This window comes from Cupressus sempervirens, chromosome 10, assembly GCF_028749045.1.
Source record: "Cupressus sempervirens isolate cs-2001-9-10 chromosome 10, ASM2874904v1, whole genome shotgun sequence".
Taxonomy (NCBI): domain Eukaryota; kingdom Viridiplantae; phylum Streptophyta; class Pinopsida; order Cupressales; family Cupressaceae; genus Cupressus; species Cupressus sempervirens.
Genome location: NC_143127.1, coordinates 502,326,108 through 502,345,048, shown reverse-complemented (window position 1 = coordinate 502,345,048; position 18,941 = coordinate 502,326,108). Strand labels below are relative to the sequence as shown.

Below are 18,941 nucleotides of genomic sequence, written 5' to 3'. Positions count from 1 at the left end.
AGGTATGAACCCCTCTCCTTCATTGACACAGTGCTAGGAGACAGTCGTGCACCAAGGACAAGGGACTGGCTTCAGGAGTGACAGGACATCCTGCAATACTTGAAAGAAAACTTACAACGTGCATAGAATCAACAAAAGATGTACGCCGACAGACATCGAATGGAGAAGAGTTTCAAAGTAGGAGACTTGGTTTATCTCAGGCTCCAGCCATATCGACAATCCTCATTGAAGGAAAAGGGAAAAGAAAAATTGAAGCCATGATTTTATGGCCCTTATCATGTAGTTCGTCGCATTGGTGAAGTCGCTTACGAGCTGGAACTTCTGGAAGGGAGCTGTATTCATAGCGTCTTTCATGTGTCATGTCTGAAGGTCATGGGGCAGAACGTCATGGTAGCCACAGACCTTCCGCCACTCAATAAAGAAGGAAAGCTCATATTGGAACCAGTCGAGATCATCGAAGTACGTGAGAAGACCCTGCGGAACTGCACGATGAAGGAATATTTGGTGCATTGGAAACACTTGCCATTGGACAAAGTGACATGGGAGGGCGAGCACACTCTCCAACACTCGGCATTGCATTTTCTTGAGGACAAGCAAAATTTGGGATGAGAGGACTATAATGTTCCCGTTATAAAATAAACCAATATCAAACTATTGTTAATGGGCCAATTAATCTTGGACCCATTTTTGTCTTGTTTTCGTAGTTTGTGTCGTCGTCGGCTATCTTTGTACACCCTCGGAAAGTTTTCCTCGACGAGTATTTAAGCATGGCTTATAGGTAGTCATTAGATATGCAATTTGGATTATTTTTCTGTATTGTGAATTGCTGTTGGAGTTCTCTGTTGTTCGCCATTTCGGAAGTGAAAGACCTTCCCTATTTGGTTTTGTCCGGTTTCGGTGGGATTTAACCCTCACCCTATTCTGCCGCTTGTAACACTTCGCTCGGATCTGGCAAGTCAGAGCACCATCATATTGCGAATTTAATCACTTTGTTTAATTGATCAACTCTCTAGTATTTTGTATTAGGTAATTATAATCTCTTTGTTTATTTGCTCTCTGTTGACACACTGTCTGTACACTCCAATCTCATGCATCAATAGTACGATCCCCTTAGGCATACATTTGCTCACCACGTAAGCCTACCGTTCGGCCCCTAGTATTTTCCCCCACATACGGTCATCCTTGTCACCCTGTACGGCCATTTTCAACCGGCACCGTATAGCCAAGTTAGACTCTCTCTGTACGTCCCTCTGTCCCATCATATGGCCCCACTACTTTTGTCACCGTACGAACACCTTGTCACTAAACTTGCGTTGGACTCTATACAACCTGCAATTTGGTCACCGTACATCACTTTTCTCCCACCGTACGATATCTAAGTTATCTCCTCCGTACAGCCTTTCTTCATCCTCACTGTACAACCTTACCTTAAACAATGTACGGTCCCTTCCAGGCCTTCAATTGTTTCTTCCCCTACCATATGCATTGCCTATTCAATTGACATCGAAGAAATTGGTATCCGAGGCTCACATAATTGAGTACGGGGATTGGAACAATTGTTATCTAAGGCTCACATAATTGAGTACAAGGATTGGAACATTACACACGTTTTTTACATGTCCACACTTCAAATTTGCCTTGTTTGATAGATTTTGATATTGCTTTTGAGATTAAGAAGCAGTCCCAAAGATGGTGAGAGTTGAAGACTATCATTGTGGCTGGCCACTATGGATTTGTCACATCAGCTGCAGCTCAGCAAAGTGATAGGATCTGAAAGATGAATGAGATCATCCCATTATGATTGGTTTATTACAAAGTGGGATCGACTAGTTTAGCATCTTGATCATGAGACATCATTTGGTAACTGGTTTGCTTGATGTTGGACATTGATTCTAGTTTTTTGAGTGGAAAGGGTTAGTGATATTACTAGACACATCATTATATGGGAGTGAGAACTTATGATGCGATTGACGTTAGCTTTTGAGTTGATCTCTTTGATTGGAGATTGATTGCATTGATGAGTAGGAGTACAACTTAACCATGTTTGGAGATGGCTCTACACAATAGTCAAAAGTAATCATTTGGGAGAGTGAATCATTTACAAATGTGTTACCTATATTTATGGTTGCATTGGGTTAGGAAATTGAATCTTTACGGCAGTTTCTGTGATTGATAGATGCCAATACCAAGGGCTGAGACATTTTTTCTGAAGGATAAAAATAAAATTCTGCCAAAGTTGCATATGCACAATGTACAATTGTGCACAACATCAATCTCTTTCTATTTAGGTTATAGTCAATATACACCTGAGCTATCCATTGGACTGATTCATACTTTGTGTTGTTATTTGAGACTTTTAATTAAAAGGGAATTGTTTGAAATTTGAATGTTTGCATATAAAGTATCCTGTCTACTTTGAATTTGTATTACATGTATAGCTCAGTACATATTTGATCTTCCCCTATGTGTTCCCTGCTTAATTTATTTTCCGCCTACCTAATTATTTGTTATGACCTTCTCATTGATTCCTAATAAATTTATTTACTACTTACCTAATTATTTGTTAGCAAATGCTCATCGGTTGGGTAGCTGCATATTAGTATAGCCATCTGGAATCATGTATTATTTATATATGATGATTGAATGAGTAAAGTGAGGGGTTTCTGCATAATCATATACTTTATTGGTTTGGCTATCATGTTTTCTTTATGTCCTCTTTGATCCTGAAATTGTACATGTATATACTATAACCACTTAACACTGCTCTTTCCATTTATAAAGTAGTTATCAACTTTTGAAATGTTTTTTAATACTGAAGGCATGCAAAAGGATAGATTCAAAAGGGTTTCAAATCTTTAGATTGTTATCCTTTTTGTCCTACATCTACAAATGGAAACTTTTATGATGATAGCTATGGGAAGATTGTATTATTCTGTTCCCTGTGTTCTTTCTTTGAATAAATTTAAAAACAGAACTTTTCTGATCCTATACAAACTTTTTGTAATATGTTTTGCAAGAGTGACATGATTTGATTCTTCTGTTGCACTTGATTATGCAGAATGTTCGGCGTCATTCACGTAAATCATTGAGAGTTTTGGGAAGTGTTGGAGAGCCCATAAATCCAACAGCTTGGAGGTGTGTACATTCATTATGCTGAGAACTGTTCAGCAAGATAGTTAATTTTTGTCATATTTACAAATATCTTAGTGGGAATAAAATCCACTTAATCAAAAGGGTTTTGAACTTTATAATGTCTGCTTCTTGTAGTTCACAAATAGGAATTCAGAACAATATATGTTCAGTGAGAAGAACCATTTATCCTAATAAAAATAATAAATACTTCTCGTTTATGAAGTATAAGCTTAAAACATTTCTTCTAGGTGATTTGAAAAGAATAGACAATACTAATAGAAATTGATTTTGACCATAAGTCTAGGTGGTTTTACAACATTGTTGGAGATGGTCGTTGTCCTATATCTGACACTTGGTGGCAAACTGAGACTGGTGGCTTCATGGTATATTTTGTTGATGTGCTTATTAGATTGTTTAGTTTCATCAAGAAAAGTCACATTTGGGCAGTTATGATCACTAAATCTATGTATATAATCTTTATCTGGGGTGGCTTTGAAATTTATAGTTAATTCTGTTTAGACCATGTATGGATGATTGCAGCCTTATGTTATGTAATCATGAAAACGCGATTGTCTGAACTTAAATTAAATTGAGGTAACATTTTATTGAGAGTTTTGAATCTCATTTATTTCTGTTATCTGCTTAGATTACCCCTATACCAGGTGCTTGGCCACTAAAGCCTGGTTCAGCAACTCTTCCCTTCTTTGGTGTTGAGGTAGGTATTGACATATTTTATGCAACCATGGTTAATTTTTTCAAATTAGCTTTCTGAATATTTTACTATATTAAATGTTGCAACTGTTGCCAAATTTACATTATTAAATTATCGTTTCCAGCCTGCTGTTGTGGATGAAAATGGGGTTGAAATGAAAGGAGAATGCAGTGGCTATTTGTGCATAAAGAAGTCATGGCCTGGTTGTTTCAGAACTCTTTTTAGTGACCATGAAAGATATGAAACAACTTACTTCAAACCCTTCAAAGGTTATTACTTCAGTGGCGATGGGTGTAATAGGTAAAGAAGTCTGTAGAACTGATAAATGAAGTCTCTTGTAAATTATTATATTGCCTATGTGAATTATTATTTATGTGTAGTGTTTGAAACAAATGCGAGATGATTAGGAAATAATGTAAAGCAAATGGGTATTACTAGTCAAATAGTTACAAGATTATTCTAATTAATAATTATTTGCTTTTGTAACAAGTTTATGTATTGTGTGCAATTCAATCCAAGGCTGAGGTGCAATTAGACAAGCTAGCATGCACTAAGACAAGTATTGAGAAAAAATTAGTCCTTGATAAAAATTTTAAATATAAATATTAGATGCCAAGCAAACACATTTGTTATTCAAGTACCTATAAGCTTCTCTTTTAGATATATTTATGTGTACTGTATCATTGATTGTCTGACTTTGCATTTGAAGGGACAAGGATGGCTACTATTGGTTAACGGGACGCGTGGATGACGTTATTAATGTCAGGTGTGTTTAAGAACTTTCATTGTTGAGCTTTTCAGATGTTTTTGTAGATTTCACTTACAAAGACCATAGAAGTCATTGAGAATAGGAAGGCTGTAACATCCACTTTTCCCGGGTCTTAATTAGCAACTATCATATTTAAGAAATATAGTTACTACTTCATTTTCATAGGAAGACAGTTTCAAGTGAATGAGATTAAAGGTTATAGTCAGTTACACAAAATTTTCATAACTAACAATTGAAACACCATCAATAAATTTACTATGGAAATTAAAATATACATACCATGGAACTCGAAACTGAAATCAATCTAGGGTTGCTTCTTCAAACGCCTAGGTTAGTCCACAAATACCACTATATCAAAATCAAACAACGATTACCATCAAATATCACTATATCATTTAGGGCATCACATACCACTATATCAAATAGGGCATCAATTACCATTGGATCATTTAGGGCGTCGATTATCTCTATTTCATTCCTTTTCTTCCCATTGCTAACTATGGCGATAACATAAGATTAGAAGATATGCTCATAATCATTATTCTTATAAATGAAAGACTAAAATAACAATCCTATAGATATATTCCATATTCAGTTGGAAGATCAACCAATCTAACTGGTTACAAATTATATTGACGAGAAAGGTTGCTTTCAATAAAGGAAAATATCTGAAATGATGATATATAATAAATCCATTTTATCTTCTTACTTGAATAAACATCACAAAAGTAAAATACCTGATACCAATAAATGTTTGAATGCTCAACTTATCTTTATTTGATGCACATCTTGACATCTCATGGAGAGGGGAAACATTGTCAGGGCCTTAACCACCCAACCATGGACCTCAAACTTATCCCCACACTTTCTCTTAACCAGAAAGGCCGTCCCTACCCAAAAGTAGACATGGAACAACTTAACCAGTCACTGAGCAACCTAGTACTAGGGTATCATTCCCACCGCTCGACTAAGCATAAAGATTTGAATATTGGACTACCATGAGCCGACTCTTGAGGATTAATATCTTTTTTCTTTGAGCTTACAATTATTATTAATAATGGCTGATTTCTTTTCATGCAAGAAATAATTCTATGGTACAATGATTTTCATCTCAGCCTAGATGGCCTCCTGGATGAATTTTTGGGTGCACGCTTATGTGTTCTTTCTGTATTGTAATCACAATCAAATCTTATGTCCTATCCGGACTTATCACAGTATTATGAAGCAAACTATATTTGCATCTTATTCTACTTCTTGTCCTTAACTCATAGACTAAAGAGTAGAGGTCTTTACTCTGAGGATATTTCATAGATTTGACTAACTAAAAACATGTATCATTATGCGATTAATTTTCTAAGTGGGAATCATCAGCAAACAGTTGTAATTCATTATTCAAACTATTGGATGTACCCCCCCTGTGGTCATCAGTCGGATTTGAACCAGGGTTTGCCATCAAATTGGGCAATCCGATTTGCTACCACAACTTCAAGCAATAAAAGCCTTATTCACTTACATATTCACCCAATGGGTGGTTGTATGTACTGCCTGAGCCACAAAAAGGCTTCAAGTTTAGATGCATATATTTCAAAGACCACATAAAAATTTAAACATAAAAAGCAAACCATGATCTGGACTGTGCTGTGCCTGGAGTCGTTTCATACAATTCGCTGTTGTGTTCTATCAAACCAAGGTGTAGAACAAGCATCACTTCTAGTGACTCTACTTGGTGTTTAGATGAACTCAGAATGTAGGAAAAATTCGTATCAAACAGATGTAAGAACTACGACTATAGTTCTGAGAAATAGCGATGCAAGAAAAGACAGTAATCCATGTTGCCGAGGGTTTGTGCCTTGCAGAACAAATGTAAACCCAGACAATTTCGAGAGGAAGAGACCCGCTTCCATGGCATCGGAAAGAATAATAAAAAAAAAATCATATGCACATTAATAACAAGAAGAGGGTGGCGGTGAGAGTTACAAATGTAAACAAGAAGTCATCGGCCCCAATATTTAAAATGGCCTACTCAAATTATAAGGCCCGATGAAAAAATAAAATAGAATATGAAAGGTTGCTATGCATGAAATAATATTAGACCACCGCCAAGGTTAAAGAAATAATATTGTCTTAGTATTTAGCATCATGGTATCTATAGATACCTAGATATGTATGTATGCATATACGTGTACATGTGTAAGCCCCAACTATATATTTCTTTCGTTTACGCCAAATATCAAGTATGCATATACGTCCTTAGATATATAAAGTTGGTTTACGTATGTACGCCTATACATTTATGTACATGTATAGATATGTAGGTATCATGATGTCGATATGATAAGACGTGATTATACATTAGAAGGCTCCAACCAACAACACAATTACAAAGGTACAAACTCTTTCAATTTCCAATTCATGCTTAGTAATCTCTTTTACTATTAAATGATATGTGATTTAACAAGTTAGCTCATGGTCGTCCAATGTACACTCTTGCCTGCCTAGTCGTTATCCTTAGCCTAGGTGGTTTAGGGCTTGTACCTATTTTCTCAGTGATGGTGGTGCCCCTCCATGCCCAATTCCTTTCTGGCAATGTTCCCCCCCCCCCCCTTGACGTGCTCCTGCAAGGGAATTCTCCATGATTATATTATATTCCTCAATATAATGACAATTTACCATAACAAATTATTATTCATAAACCATCATCCCACTGCCCATGATGATAACCAATTTTCTAAGATTTCAAGATAACAATAGAATAGCATCATAACGATTAACTAGCATGTCACCTTCATATGAAATTATAATGATTAACCATCTTACCATTTCACATGATTATAACAAATTTCAACTGTCAACTGACTTCACATGACATCTCAATGGCTATATGAACATTTAAAATTAGGTTGAAAATTGCGATTTAACAAATGCAATAGTATTATATTCAGCTAGGTCAAGATTATGCTGAATCTGCATAGTCATTAGATTCCAAACCATTCTATAGGAAGTGTCATTGGTATGTTCGGATAGGCCAAGATTATATTGAATCTGTATGGTTGTACAATAACTAAGCGTTGTTTAGAATTGGAAGCCAAAAGTATATTATTCAGCCAGGTCAAGATTATCTTTGGATCTGTATGAGTTGTAAATGGATTTCAAATCATTCTATTTTTGTTTCCCTTTCCATACACTAGATTCCATGAAATAATAGTTCTTGTTTCTTCTCTTTGTTAGAAATATTTCAGTATTTTTAATTTGCTGGGTTTCTCTCATCTTAAACCCAATTATTTGAATTTTATTTACACCTTCAGTTTTCTTGGTCAATACCATGTAAATGAAATTCCAGCATGGTCTGATTTATAGGTAAGTGGAGATGAACATGCTAAATAACATTTGGTGAGAGTGTAGTAATATGTTTTGCTAGTCATATAGTAGCCTGCTCTTTCCATTCACATTATTGCCTTATTTAGATGCTGTTATCAGTCTTAGTATACCTTTGGCTGATTAGAATGGATCAATTGCTTGAAGCACATGTGCAGAGGTAAACTATTCTATTGACTTTATAAGATTGCAACACTGTAGATAGAAATGAATATTCAGGACATTAGATGAAGAGGAATGACATCATTATTCACATTTCTAATGTACATATTTCTCAACATACTCAACCTTGACCATATGGAACTTGATGAATTACTGGAAACATATTGTATTGACCCAACAAACAGATAATCAAGGAAACTTTGAAGACATTTTTGTTGAATGGAATGTTTCATGCATATTCTTACCAATTCCATCTATAATCCACAGATTAAAGATGTGTACATTACACTTTAATTTCACAATTGTCCATGTCACCATAACCTAATTGCTACACTAGAGTCATTGTGTGTTATATAATCAAATCTAAGTGTTTGCTATGTTTCATAAAGTGCCTGTATGCATCGCTCTGATGACTTACACTTGCATCTAAGTTTTGTGGTGTTTTTAGACTAGAAATTCTTAATTCCTTAGTACTGGCCCTTAGGAGGTGCCTGATATAACTTTCTTTGTGTTTCATATTCAAACTTTGTATTCACATTGTTGTTTTTGCTAGAATGCAGTTCAACTGTTAAAATATACGATTTTTTCACATTTACTTTTATTATTTCCTTTCTCAGATAATGTGTTCTCTATTTTATTCATTTATCATAAAAGTGTTGCTTTGCTTATGGTATGTGCAGCGGGCATCGTATTGGCACAGCAGAGGTAGAATCTGCTCTTGTCTCAAATCCACTTTGTGCTGAAGCAGCTGTGGTTGGGGTAGAGCACGAGGTATACCCTACAACTGCATAAAGAAGTATTGCCACGTTAGCATGCTCAGAATATGTCCCTTTTGCAGATATTAATATTTTTATTTTTATTGTTGTAATGTATTTTCCAGGTTAAAGGTCAGAGTATTTATGCTTTTGTGACAATTGTTGAAGGGGTTCAATATAGTGAAGAGCTTCGTACACAACTTAAATTATCTGTTCGAAATCAGGTAGAGTTTTTAACCAAATAATTGGTACCTATTTTGAACACCATACCTTCTCATAACTTTTTAATTCAAATGTTATACTTATGAATGGCAATACTTCACAATGATTACTGTGTGCATCTCAATAGTGCATTTACATGTCTTAACGAGAATGAAATGTCTGATGTCTATTTATTTCATAATTAAAATAATTTCAAAAGGATTGCTATTATGGCATTTAGGAGAATGGAAGAACCCGAGGAAAGCAACTGTGGAATATGGTTTTGAAAAATGCTTATGACTTGTATATAACACTTTAATTTGCAAATTCTAGTGATACAAAATGAAAGAGTATGGCAAAACAATCATTTGAATCAGAAAGGGAAGCTTATTGTAAATAAAACCTAAAACCCAAATCTGGAAATACAAATATTCAACCGAACTAAAAGTGTGTTTCAAATTATGCAATTCATACTTAGAATAAGACCTATGGCAATTATCATGCTTACACTGTACAACTAAAAGCAGAGGTTGGGGGATGCAAGTACGTGTACACTGTAGACTAGAATTTGTTCAAACAATCCAAAGAATCTATGAAATTGGGAAAAGGGAAATGGGATCCAAAGCTGTTAAAATTGGTAGCGTCGGTCAGGATGAAAGAATGATAAATCTGATAACTATACATGCATCGATTCTTTCAACTATGATCTGGCTACAAACACTTCCAGGTTCGAAATCCTCTATCATCTCTTGGTCTCTAACATGCATCATTAATATGAATTATCCCCAATCTGCATTCTGATATATATGGATTAGTTTGTTTATCAAATTATTAGTTAGGTTTGAGACCAATCACAAATCAATTTGAAACGTCATGTCTATTTCTAATCAATAGTCATGACTGCCCTTTCAAAAGGCTATACATGTGATATCGTTGCAAGAAAATAGAACAATAGAAAACATAAAATCATTCTATATCTGCATCAGATATCAGAAATAACAAGAGCTTTTGAATCCAGAATAAAATCCTTAAGTCGGAATTGTGTATTAGGACTGTGATCACCTGAACCAAGAAGAGAGGACAACAAAATCAGTATTCTGCAAGTGACATTATTGCAGTCTTAATTATGTTTACCAGAACTTTCACATGGTATCAAAGCCTCGTTAAGAATATTGGAGGTAATCTTAAGAAATCTGAATGCCTATGCTGATGGAGTTCTGCCATTCTTCGTTCATTCAAAAAGACAAATCCAATCAGGTTTGAAGATCGCCTTGAGGGAGCCAACAACTTCGTAGCATGGAAATTAAGAATCATGATGATATCGGATGAGCACAAAGTAGATTCATATGTGAAAGATAAAAGGTCAGAACCTGCAGATGAGCCTAAAAAATCCCAATGGATTGAAAAGAACAAGAAAGCTATGAAATTAATTGTGGATTCTATGAGAGACCACATAGCACCTATTCTGGCACAGCAGACAACTGCATACCTTATGTTAAAATCTCTAGAGAGCACCGTCGAGATATTATATGAAATTAATTGTGGATTCTATGAGAGACCACATAGCACCTATTTTGGCACAGCAGACAACTGCATACCTTATGTTAAAATCTCCAGAGAGCACCGTCGAGATAAATAATACAGGCAGAACCCTTGCACCCAAAACACAGTTGAATCACATAAATATGAATAAAGAAGAATCTGTAAATGCTTACTTCATGAGAATAATAGAATTGAGGGATCAACTATCAAACATAGGGCATGAGATAGAAAGCAAAGAATTATACCTTATAGCTCTAAGTGGGTTATCAAACTCATGGGAATCATTCAAGCAAGGCATAAGTGCAAAGTCAAAACTCCCAAAGTTAGACCACCTATGATCTGATAGAGGAAATACGACCAAACAGTCGAATTTTCTCATTAAATTTCCCTTTTTATTTCAAAACCTTTCCTAGATTAAATCTAATTTTCAAAATTACTGAACAAGAAATCTAAGATGTTTTAATCTCTACGTATGCAGAAGAAATCTACATGCATACCGATAATTCCAAATTAAAATACTCGTCAGATAATTATATCACAATCACGAAGAAGACAGGAAAAGAAATAGCGTAATTAACTGTGCGAATTAATCACAAGAATCTACCTGGGCTCTGATGCTAAATCGCTACACCCAAAAAGATTTGTGAGAGAAATTTCTCCTCTCAAAACCTTCTCTCTTCCAAAATTTTCCTTACAAAAATTCATGGACCTTTGAAAATGAACCCTCAATTGTAATAAGGAGTTCTCTCCTAAAATCGGGGCATTAATTGTGTGATCACCTGAGAGGACTCCTTGCTTACCAGTTTTTAACTCTTTATTATCTTTTTCTTTATCTTTTTCATGCACATTTATTGAAATATAAAATATCTTAATTAAATTCACTTGACTTCTCTTTTTAATTAATTTATTAAATTTTCTTTTCATGCATGCTTTATGCAATCTTAAATTTTTTTAATAAATTAATTTTTTTCCATGCTTTAATTTATTTTCGAAACTTTAATTGATAAAATATTTATTATCTTAAGTAATAATGATATTTAGCATTTATTTAAAAATGGACTCCTAAATATATTATTATTAAATTAAATAAATATTATCCCATTCTAAAATTAAACTTATAATTTTATCTTTAAATTTAATTCTTTTTATTTAATTAATTTAATCATTTAATTTGACTTAATTAATAGAAAAATCACCAAAGACTTAAAGGATGAAATATGAAACCCATCATAGAAAAACACATAGAAGATGAAGCTAAAGGGTTATAATCATGAACTTACGTCAAAAGACACATTCGGAAGATAATAAACTCAAATACTTGTCCTAATTTTCTAGGACAAATGGGTTTAAAGGTTAGGATTTGGACTTAAGAATTTATCTCCCCTCTATTACCATTGAGATAATGCGATAGGGTATGCTCATCCTAGCAATTCAAGGAAGTCGATACCCGATACCTGCAATCCGCATAAAATCCACACATGTACAAACACATATATACTAAGTTAAATAGGCAATGGCAAGAAGTGGTGCATTCTGTAGATCTCGACTAGCAGGTGACTACGACTCTCTTCCTTGACCACATCAAAAACGTTCATACATAAAGAAAATATACACGCACACCATACACATGCAATATGGGATAAGTATCCACAAGAAAACACATGATAATCCATCTAACTAATCATCATCAATAACTTAAATCACTGTAATAATCATCATGCATACATGAAGTATAAGTAATCTCGTCATATAATCAACTGAATGTGAAACAATATTTGATAATCTCAAAACAATACTACTAATAATCAAGCATAAAATTGGCCTAAAAGAGTTAGGCAATGATAACAGAAATATAAACTAGGGGCAGGCACTACACATCCCCAGTGTGGTTTGGTACACCAACACACCTGCACTACGGTCTTCAATTCTTGGGCACCTTTGGTATGGTCCAAACTCTGATGCACCTGTCTTTTAATCTATGTCATACAGTTTTGCAGTATTTTCAAATACTTGTACCTATATTTGGATCTCGTTTTGTTCCACCTTTTTCAATTGCTTTTGGTATTCATTGGATTTTTCTGGAGAATGATAATGCTACATAGAGTAGTAGGCTGGTAAAACTGCTAAGTCTGCTTATGCTTTTCCTAACCCTGAGGAGGAGCAGCTTCTTTGTTGTTATGGGGATTGCTTCAGGGCTATCCCTGCTCTACAAAGTAGACACTCAGGAAGTTTTGTTTTGCAAATGTGTTCATGGGATGGGATGTAATGGAACTGACTTGGTACACATGAATTATCAAGGCTTGCCTAACAGTGCTTGACAAACATATTTCCTTTTTGTTAGTGTTTGAGCTCTCTCTCACTTATGCACACGCATGCTCAAGCACACATTCTTGGTTTGGGTATATAAAAGCTGAAGCTTCTTTAGTTAGGTATCTCTAACATATAGTATTACCTTAGCATTGGATGAAGTCAACCCCAATGTTGGCCCCTTGACACATGCACGAGTCCTTGTTTTGGGTATATTACAGCTGAAGCTTCCTTAATTATAATATCTCTAGCATATAGAATTACCTTATCATTTAGATGCTGTCCACTCCACTGTTGGTCCCTGGACACATGCAAGAATATTCATTTCATTTATAATTTCATTTTCAGTTACCAAAATCTTCTTGTTGGAATTTATTTTCTTGCCTCAAATCTCAAAACAACATAAAGTAAAAGAACCTTGACTCTTTGCAGCTCAAGTCAAATTAGATGGTAAATTCACTATATGATTAAGTGGTTGGGGTAATTTGCAAAACATTCTGACACGTTTATTCAATAAAGAAAATATTTATGATTGATGTTAATTTTTTTTAAATGTATAGTATATTCCTTAATTAAAGAGATGCAAATGAAAGAGAGTTCTCTTTCACACTACACTAAACTTGATGGTTTTTAAACTGATGCTCTTGTTTTGTGGCATTGTTTCCATTATTATTGTTAGTGTAGCTTAAATATATATTAGAATGTTAAGTAGTTTTGCAATTTTTGAATTTCAGATTGGAGCTTTTGCTACTCCAGATAGGATACACTGGGCCCCAGGCCTACCCAAGACTAGAAGTGGAAAAATTATGAGGAGAATACTGCGAAAGATTGCCTCAAGGCAATGGGATGAACTTGGTGATACCAGTACACTGGCAGATCCAGGTGTAATTGACCAGTTGATTGAGCTGAGCAATATCTAAAACTTTCTTGCTTGACACAAAGTCTGATTTGCACAAATCTGTGATCCAAATTCAATCTCCTTTTGGTGTATCTATTTACTAGCACTTGCACCAGAAAGAGGTGCAAGAGGTATGCCGATAGGTATTTAATTTGAAAGTATATTTGAACTTTTGCATGATAAAATTATAGAAAGCAATCTACTAAATACTAGTGTCAAATAGAGTTTGTGGCTTTTTTAGGTTCTAAAAAAGCACTATACTAAAATACATGGAAAAATTTTGTTTTATTTCTAATTACAAATCGTCTCTATTTCAAAAGGTGAAATGTTATAATTCATGAGTGAATATTTTTCATGAATTGAAGAAACAAAGTAATTTAACAATCAATACTTTAAAAGTGAGTGTAGAGCTCATTCTCTTAGTTTGACAAAATATTTTAAATGTAAAAATGCAAAATAAATAAGGAACACAAGATCAATACTAAAACCAATCAATGCATACCAAAATTGATCACATAAGGTTGCAAAACATAAAAAACCAAGCCCATGCACAATAGATTTCAAGAGTTAAAAGATAGTATCGTATATTCCATTGAAAGAAATACTAATAATTATAAAATAAAAGCTCAATGAACTATTGGCATTGATGTATTTCTAATAGCCTTGAAGTCTGGATAGGTTTCATCCACATGTACAAGTTTCTATCACAAATATGTCAATGTATAACCTCCCGATTTCAATTTATCATTCAATCTTTTAAAAAAAAGAATGTTGAACAATCTGATTTTTTATTTTAGAAAGAGATTTGTGATGTAAACCACTCCATTATATGGAAATGATATTCCATTGAATCCAAGAAAAATTCCACCACAAGTGTGATGCACATACAACAAGGGCATACATAGCTCAATAGAATATCGCAAAATGATAAAATTGCATCATTTCTACCTTAAAGACAAGAAACAAAATTAAATGAAAAGGTTTTACTCTTGTATATTTTGCACTTCAATAAAGGTTTATATCACCAACAATGTGACTTCTTGAAATTGTTGATTTGGGTCATAACAGGAAATGTGAGTTCTAGACCAATGTTCATAGAAGAAAGGTGTATACATTCTTTTACACCTAAAATTGTCCTTTTCACTGAGATATTGATTTTCTACGACCTCAAGGTTAATTGTCATAAACCCAAACTACAATGTATGCTTATTATTGAAAGAGACTCTTGAAAGATGGAGACAAATCTAATTAATTATTTTTTGTTGATATAGGATGTGGACATTGTGATCCCTACTACGTTGCATACAGGTGTAGATGTAAACAAAGATGGGCATCTGCCTCACTCTGAGCCCATTTATCTCACAAAGACTAAAATATAACCCGATCATTTACCAAAGTGATAAGATTGTATATTAAACAAAAATAAATATCTAAGACAAGATGACTTTTTTTTTTAATAAGCTAATAGTGAATCTATATCCATTGTGAATCTCTCCTCATTCCAATAGAAAAAGACTCTATTGAACCAAATGACACATAATTAAAAACAATTTTAGTAAAAGATAAAGTGACTAAAAGTGGACAACCCTTCCTGATGTTACTTCACTGAATTAGGGTCGAAAAATTAATGGGCTTGAAGTTGGAACTAGACCAAAGCTACTTCACACCCAATTTTATTAGCCATGGGTTTATCATAAAAAAACAATATTTTATTAATTATACAATTAAAATGTTCAAAATTTAGTGTGAGTTAGCATTAGAAGATGCTAACCTTAACTAAGATTATATTAGAGAATCCATATTAAGTCTTTGTGCTTCAAAATTTGTGTTATTTACTAAAATTCAACATTGATTTTTAGCAATATTGTATCAGTTTGTCAGGTGTAATATGTCTTCCTCTATTTGTTACTATGTCTGCCTTGAAGTGGTTTGTTAATATTTTTGAAAATATAAAAAATTACAAAGTTTGAAAAATAAGATCTAGAGTCCTCTATGTTTGTTCCTTTCTTAAAGAAGTATTTGGATGGAGGAATTGGTCTCATGTCTACCACAAGAGCTTCATTTCTGCTCAGGAAGAGTTCAACTTGATGCCTTATAAGATGTGATTTTTCTTAGCTGAATTGGTGTGACTAAATTATGAATTGTAAAGGTTAGAAGATAGATCTTACTAGTGCTGAGATTTTTTTTTACTAATTGTGGTTACTTTGAGAACATCTGAGAGACATATCTGCCAGATTTTGAGATATTTTATGTAGACTAGTGAGCCTACTCTGAATTTTGGAGCTCAGGAGATAAATTTGTCAAACATTTTTTGCTTTCAAATATGTAGTATCCAAAGCATTCCCAACAATTTTAATTAAGTAATGGGGCCAGTGCCTCAAGGGGTAAAGGAAAGTGTATCATCTGTGTTCTTTCTATTTAGGGAGAGACCTCCTATGTAATTCTGTCATAATATAGACATTACGTGTTATGTTCCTCAGAGTAATATTAGATGCATTTTCAAAAAAATTAATGCCTAGGTAAGTTTTGTTTGTTTGTTTTATTGAATATTGTACCCTGCATCACGACTTGATCCGTCGTCTCGACCTTCAAGCTTGAAGAAACTTCTTGCGACCTTGAATGGTGCATTCCAACATAACTACAGCTCCGGTGCAAATCAGGAGTAATTTGCAGGGCATAGCGATGTACCATTCCTTCAACTTCTCCAGATCTTTGTGTACACAAACCAAAGAATGCCCTATTGAATGCGATCACTACACCTTTTCGTTTCCTCTCAAATCCTCAGCCACTGAGCTCTCGTCCACCTTCGTAACCCTAACAACTTGAGCAAATTCATAATTAATTGCAACCAAAGATTCATCATTTTCACGATCTACAATGATGACAATTTTTACTCGACAAAAGATTCAACATTTCCAAATGGAACTCAGACTTCAATGGGGATCATATTGACTCTACAGACAAGACAAGTAATGTGAGAACACACCCACATGTCGATCCACTTAGGTTGAAAAGCATGGCTACATTTCGAAAGCAGCCAGAGCATTTTCTCCTGGAAATTAATAGTGTCCTAATGCATTTTTTATAGGTCATCTTAAAAAAACATATTGGTTCAAATGCATGAAACACTAAATAGTGTAGTATTTGTAATTATAAATCTTTTTCGTTTCCTCTTCTTAATAACCAAGTGTGAACCTATAGATGGTAAACTACTATAATTGATAAGTAACAATAATTTTCAATAATTTAAGAAAGAGAATAATTTAAAGTGCATTACATAGAAGTTTGGTGCAAAAGTAATCTCACATACTTGAACCTATTGTAAGAATAAATGCACTTGGGCTTCTAAAATAAGTAAGCTAACCAATAAGAAAAACCTGTAGAAACTTATCAAGATAAATGCAAAACTAATGTGTAATACAGCTTGTGGAAACCTAATCATTATCAGTGGTCAAGCAAATTTATCAAAGAGCCTACCAATGAGCTTGTAGAATGATAGCTTAGAGAATTTTAGAAAATCATGTGTGTTTACTTAAACCCACGGGAGAATGTGAAGAATAGGAGGACCAAAATTTGGGCCATGTACACCTCCAAAGCAGGGGATGTTGAATCCCCTAGGAATTGTGTGAATTTGAGCATGCAATGGTAGAGCTGCTACACACTCTGGCTATTGTGTGCATCATCAACAGAAGGCATATCTGCATACGTGGCTATACCTTTGTAGTGATTATTCTTCCTCTTTGACTTACTTGCATCCTCATTGCCTTTTTATGAGGTGTCATTTTCCAAAGTCGCATCCTCACTCCGACCCATATCTTCTCACAAAATACAGAAATAAAATTATGCATCATAACAACACAAAGAATTACATGCTATGTTTGCATCAAAAAATGAGTTAAAAAAGTCCAGAGCAGCCAATAATTGTAAAGCAGATCATCTATGCAATACTCTACAAGAAATGTCAAAAACTCAACTCTGTCTCACTCAGCTGAAAGTACCTTGGTGTTCTTTGAATTTAGAGCATTGTTTGCTATGCAATTATGGCTCGTAACAATTACTTTATGTGTTTGCTCCTCCGCCCACCAAACAACCAAGGTTGACTCTCAGTGTGACAATGCATACATTATCAAAGGTGAAGCAGAGGAGAACATCCTCCAAATCAATTGCCTCTCTGGACGGTGCACCGCTTCCTTCCCACCTACATCCTTTGACAATATTGGCATGCCTGATAAAGCTTCATTGGAAAGTAATGACAGTTCGGATGATGGAAAAACTTCTCGAGTCATATATGTAGTTTATAGCTAATAACGATCATGTCATCTAGAACTATGAGTTGTAAACTACATTTTCAGGCAATTATGTCATCTAGAACTATGAGTTGTAAACTACATATTCAGGCAATTTTTTCCAGCGTGCGTCAATTCCAAGCAATTATTTTCAGGTGTGAGACCTTTAGCTAGAGATCTCAATAATGGTTGTAAAGCTTTCAATAATTGCTTTATCCAGTTGACAGGTCACTTCTCTAATCAAACCCTCAACATTATTTCAACCTCCGCCAAACCGCGCTCAACCCAACCTTCTTCTTGCACCATTCCTGAGAAGCGACAAATGTAAATCAAGAAGTTTTTTGACAACTATTTTTTCGACATGAGACAATTTTCGACTGGAGGCAACTCCAGAAGGAAAGCCTATCAGCTAATTAGTTCACAGCTTTCCTCTCGTATCTTTAATGATTTTGAGAAGTCTTTATAATTAGAATTAGCTCCTTGCATAAATTCCATGTATAATGATTTTGACAGCATTACTTTTTTCTATCTATCCCCTTCATTCACCAGTTTTAGTACTAATTTTATTAGAGAGAGACTCGCCTTGCACCACACTTCCATTATGATATGGAGATTTTATAACTAGCTAGTTAGGTGTCTTTATAGCCTAATATGTTCTATCAACAATGATAAGGGCACTGCTACAAGTATCTGATCACTTTGATGAGATAATTAGGGAATATTGTGACTATATTAATACTTCATCTCTGCAAGGATTCTTGTACAGAAGCTGGGATTAATCCTGGGATTGACCATAATATAG

General features: G+C 34.4%; 1 protein-coding gene across 1 annotated transcript in view; it reads left to right on the top strand.

The window, feature by feature from the left end:
• The window catches only part of LOC149534865 (acetyl-coenzyme A synthetase, chloroplastic/glyoxysomal-like), a 217,189-nt gene extending 203,017 nt beyond the window's left edge, over nt 1-14,172 (top strand). The window contains exons 11-18 of the mRNA XM_089807220.1: nt 3,059-3,135; nt 3,437-3,515; nt 3,779-3,847; nt 3,969-4,144; nt 4,554-4,610; nt 8,831-8,921; nt 9,031-9,129; nt 13,690-14,172. Of these exons, the coding sequence (XP_089663346.1) occupies nt 3,059-3,135; nt 3,437-3,515; nt 3,779-3,847; nt 3,969-4,144; nt 4,554-4,610; nt 8,831-8,921; nt 9,031-9,129; nt 13,690-13,875 (834 nt within the window). The 3' untranslated portion in view covers nt 13,876-14,172. The remainder of the gene's footprint in view (nt 1-3,058; nt 3,136-3,436; nt 3,516-3,778; nt 3,848-3,968; nt 4,145-4,553; nt 4,611-8,830; nt 8,922-9,030; nt 9,130-13,689) is intronic.
• Nucleotides 14,173-18,941: the final 4,769 nt, after the last annotated feature.